Source organism: Gracilinanus agilis, unplaced genomic scaffold (genome assembly GCF_016433145.1).
Source record: "Gracilinanus agilis isolate LMUSP501 unplaced genomic scaffold, AgileGrace unplaced_scaffold49037, whole genome shotgun sequence".
Lineage (NCBI taxonomy): Eukaryota > Metazoa > Chordata > Mammalia > Didelphimorphia > Didelphidae > Gracilinanus > Gracilinanus agilis.
The window spans coordinates 1-4,606 of record NW_025383619.1 but is presented as its reverse complement, the minus strand read 5'-3'; the positions used below and the strand labels follow the sequence as shown (position 1 = coordinate 4,606).

The following is a 4,606-nucleotide window of genomic DNA, read 5'->3' as shown; positions in this document are numbered from 1 at the left end:
CCCTCAGGGCCACCCAGGAGGAGCTGAAGCGCACGCCCAGCCCGGGGCCCGCGGACCTCCCCTTCCAGCGCAGGCCTTCCACTCGGGTGGCCATCGCCCCCCGCGAGCGCCTGCTGGGGCCCCTGAGCCAGGAAGAGGCAGCCGTCCCCGAGGAGGAGGAGGGAGGTGAAGGCTGGGCCGCACCCCCTTCCCGCAGGGGGCCCCTCTCCCACCCGACCCCTTCTGACCAGGGAAACGGGAGGCACCCAGAGGTGCCAAGAGGCTTAGGAAGGGGCTCTGCCGGGGTGTCCCCGCGGGTGGGCAGGAGGGAGCCCTGGCCAGCTCCAGGCGTGGGCTCTAAGGCCTCCCTCCCTCCCTCAGTGACCCCGAGGCCCGCCCCGGACCTGGCCAGCCTGGAGGCTGAGCGGAACGTGGTGAGCCAGCAGCCCCGGGAGAAGAGGGTGCTGGGGGGGGAGCCGGGAGGCCCCCCAGCCTCACCTTCTCCCGCCGCTCTCAGGGCATCCTGAACCACATCCTGGACGACGTGGAGAGCTTTGTGGCCAAGCTGCAGAAGTCCGCCGAGGCTTCCCGAGTCCTGGAGCACCGGGAGCGGGGCCGGAGGGCCAGGCGGAGAGCACCCGGGGGTGAGTGAGGGTGGCTGCGCCCCTCCCCCCATTTTAGTGTGAGAATTAGTGTCCCCGGGGCCCCCCAAGGGCTGTTGTCATCCCTGGGGCGATTGGGGCCAGAGGGGGAGCCCAGCCCAGACTACAGTCACCCCCGAGTCAGGGGATCCCCCAGAGGCTGCTTCAGGGTCCCAAAGGAGGGTGCCATGCTAGGGCCAGGAATGTGGGGTGCTGTCGTCCTGCCCCCCTTAGCTATTCAAAGGCTGCACCCACTTCTTTCCCCCCTCCCTTTCTCCCTCTTTCCCTCCCTCTCCCTTCCTCCCCCATTTCCCCTCCCTGTCTCTCTGCCTCTCCCTCCCTCCCTTTCCATCTGTCTCTCTCCCTCCCCCGTCCCCTCCCTTCCTGTCTCCCCATCTCTTTCCTCTCCTCTCCTGAAAGTCTCTGATCAGGGGTCACATCTCCTGCCATGTAGAGGCCTCCTGAGCCCACCTGAGCAGGGTGGCTTTGAGTTTACATGTACAGATGGGGAAACCGAGGCCACAAGCAGCAGAGCTGGGAGCAGGAGGTGTGCGGCTCCTCGGGCCCTTCCTGCCCCCCTAAGGCTGCCCCCTCCTGTCCTTGCCCGCCCCCCCCCACCTCTCTCCAGAGGGCCTCCTGACTCTTCGGGCGAAGCCCCCCACGGAGGAAGAGTACACGGACATCCTGCAGAAGATCAAGTACTCCTTCAGCCTGCTGGTAAGCTGGCGGGCACTTGGGGCAGGCACGGTGCCCGCGGGGAGGGCGGCTGACCAGAACCTGCTGTGTCCCCAGGCCCGCCTGCGCTCCAACATCACGGACCCTTCGGCCCCGGAGCTGCTGCACTTCCTGCTGGGCCCCCTGCAGATGGTGAGGGGCCCTGGCCTGGGCGGGGGGCTTCTGGAAGGGGGGCCGACAGGCCGGCCCATCCCCTCCGATCCCGTGCCAGGTGGTGGACACGTCCGGAGGCCCCAGCTTTGCCCAGGCCGTGCAGCAGCCTCGCTTGACCGCGGAGGCCGTGGCCCTGCTCAAAGAGACCTTGACCGCCCGGGAGGCTGAACTCTGGACTTCTCTGGGAGACTCTTGGACCAAGGCCAGGTACGGGGTGCCGGGTGGGAAGCCCTGAAGGAAGGCGCCAGGCCCAGTAGGCCTTGCAGCTCTCCAAGGCCTTCACCAATATCTCATTTCAAACTCCCAACCACCCTGGGAGGGAAGCCATGTTCATGATGCCCTTTTTACAGGTGAGGAAACTGAGGCGGGCAGTGCTTCAGTGGCTCATGGGACACCCCCCCCCCCGCCTCTTCTCTCTGCCCCACAGGCTCGAGCTGCCCCCTGAGGAAGGCACCCCCTACTCCCCAGTCTTCTACAGTGGCTGGGAACCAGCCCCCACCAGCCCCGGGGGCCAGCCTTGGGAGGACCCAGTGGAGGGCCAACACCGCCATGAGAGGCGTCGGTGGCAGGTGAGCCCCCACCCTCCCCCTCAGAACTCGTGAGAGAGCCAGGTGCGAGGCTCCTCCACAGGGTCCAGGGAAGGCCCCTGGCAGGGAGGGCTGAGGAGGCACCCCAACAGCCCCCCCAATCGCCCTTCTCTTCCCTCCCTCCCAGCAATCGGCCCCACAGATTGAAGTCAATGGGTGAGTGAGGACAGACTCCGACTGGGACTGGGGAGGAGCCCCTGAGGGCTGGGCTCTGGGATGGCGAGAGGCACCCCAGAGGCCCTAAACGGCCGTCTCTTTCTCTCTCTGTCTCTCTCTGTCTGGGGGTGCAGGTGGGTGAGGTGGTGAGGGGGCAGGGACAGGGGATAGGCCGGGGGGTGTGGGAGGGGCACAGGAGTCAGAGGGGCAACGGACAGGGGCACACGGGCAGAGTGGGGCTAGGTGGCAGGGACAGAGGTGAACACAGGCTGGCAGAGCCCGACTCACAGAAAGACACAACACACATGCACACACAGGGAAAGGCGAGAGAGGGCATCAGGAGTGCCAGGCTGCCAAGGAGAAGACTGGGCACTGAGGAAGCACAGTCAGGGAGCGAGATTCAAGAGGACAGGATGAGGGGGCCTCTGAGGGGGATTCTGGGGGCAAGGGAAACAGACATCAAAGATGGGGGAGGACTGAGCAATGGAGGGGGCAGAAAGGGGGCTCTGCAGGGACTGGACCCCGAAGCTGTCAGCTCCGAACAGGGAGGGGCAGAGGCCCTGAAGACCCCCCTCCCTTACACAGGTAGGACTGGGGGAATCCTAGGCCCTCTCCCTCCTCTATCCCCCCCAGACCCTGGGAATACAGACCCACCCAGCCTCCACATCTGGCTCTGTCAGTCTGTCACTCCTCTATTCCTCTCTGCCTCTCTCTTTCTCTCTGTCTTCTTTCTCCCTTTCTCTCTCCTCCCTTCTCTCTTCTCCATCTCTCTCTTCCTCTCCTTTTCTCTCTGTCTCTCCCTCCCTCTCTGTCTCTCCTTTTCTCTCCTCTGTGTCTTCCTCTGTCTCTCCTTTTCTCTCTGTCTCTCCTTTTCTCTCCTCTGTGTCTTCCTCTGTCTCTCCCTCCCTCTCTCTGTCTCTCCTTTTCTCTCTCTCCTCACTTCTCTCTTCTCCATATGTCTCGACCTCTGCCTGTACCTCTGCCTCTCTCTCTCCCCTTGTCGGGGTGTCTCTGTCAGTCTGGCTTGCCCTCTCCTGCCCCTTCCCCACCCCCACACACATGCCCCCTCTCCCTTAGGGGAAGCAGCCTCCCTCTGACCCCTTCCCCCAAACCCCTCTCAGTCACACAGAACCAGACTCGGAGCTGGAGCCGGGGCCAGAGCCGGAGTCCAGGGTTCCGGGGAAGTGGGTTCTCTGTAACTACGATTTCCAGGCCCGGAATGGCAGTGAGCTCTCGGTCCATCGAGGGGACCTGCTAGAGGTGACCAAAACCCGAGACCTGGAGGCTGGGGAATGGGGGGAGGCTCCTGGGGACACCCGAGGCCCCTCCCCTTGGAGATCCTGCAGGGGCTCCCTGCCCCTCGTTCCCAGGACTGACCAATAAGACATGAAGGCCCCAGTGGGGGTTGTCCTCAGGGATTTCTGCTGAGTAGAGGAGGGGCGCACTCAGGGAAGGCTACTAGGAGGAAGTGGCCCTACAAAGAGTTCAGGGAAGGAGGAAAGCCCATGGGCCCCGCTGGGACTGAGCCTCTGTGTGCGGGACCTGCAGGTGCTGGATGATACCCGGAAGTGGTGGAAAGTTCAGGACCTTCAGGGCCAGCAGGGGTACGTCCCCTACAACATTCTCACCTCTCACCCAGGACCCCCAAGCAGAAAGGCCAGCCCTGCCAGGGCGCTGGTGAGAAGGGCACTGTACTGTGGGGGGGGGCAGAACAGGAGCCCGGGCCCCCACTGAGCCTCCTTGACCCTCCAGGAGCAGAGGACGCCTCCCCCGCCCTTGGCCCCAGCCCCCCCCAGGCCCCGATGGGGCAGCACCGACAGCCTGGACCTGGATGCGGGGGAGAAGGGTAGGTAGGGGCAGTGCTTGCTTCCTCAGGGAGGGAAGACCCTGTCCCCATCCTTTCCAGCCTCTGATCCCTGGCCTAAGCCCGTGCCCCATCCTTCCCCCCTAGCGGGGCTTTGCCTCTGGGTCTTTGGCATGGAGTCCCTGGATAAGGGCCTCGGTTTGCTCCCTCTGTAAAATGCCGCCACGACGGAGCTGGAGGCTAAAGCTGCCAAAGTATTGGGGGGCCCTGGAGGGGGGAGGGGGCTGCGGGTCGGTGGCCCCGGGGATCCCCCAGCCCCTCCCTCCTCTCTCTGCCCCGCACCCCGCAGAGAAGTTCGCGCACATGCTGAGCGTCAATGAGGAGCTGCAGGCCCGGCTGGCCCAGGGCCCCCGGAGTCCCCGGAGCTCCAGTCGCGGGGCCGTCACGGCGCGCCTGGCGCCGCCCGAACCCCCGCTCAGCCCCGGCTCGCCGGCCCCCCAGGTTCGCGCCTGGCTGCTGGCCAAGGGCTTCAGCCCCGGGTGAGTGAGGGG

At 65.3% G+C, this 4,606-nt stretch overlaps 1 protein-coding gene across 1 annotated transcript; it reads left to right on the top strand.

Annotated features, from left to right (window-relative positions):
- Positions 1-5: 5 nt before the first annotated feature.
- On the top strand, positions 6-4,598 carry EPS8L1 (EPS8 like 1; the record flags this gene model as incomplete). Its single annotated transcript, XM_044684347.1, has 12 exons — positions 6-165; positions 361-413; positions 497-623; positions 1,249-1,337; positions 1,413-1,487; positions 1,567-1,715; positions 1,936-2,077; positions 2,223-2,251; positions 3,373-3,511; positions 3,800-3,928; positions 4,004-4,097; positions 4,405-4,598. Coding segments are annotated over 12 exons (1,380 nt in total), but the record flags the coding sequence as incomplete, so codon positions are not given.
- Positions 4,599-4,606: the final 8 nt, after the last annotated feature.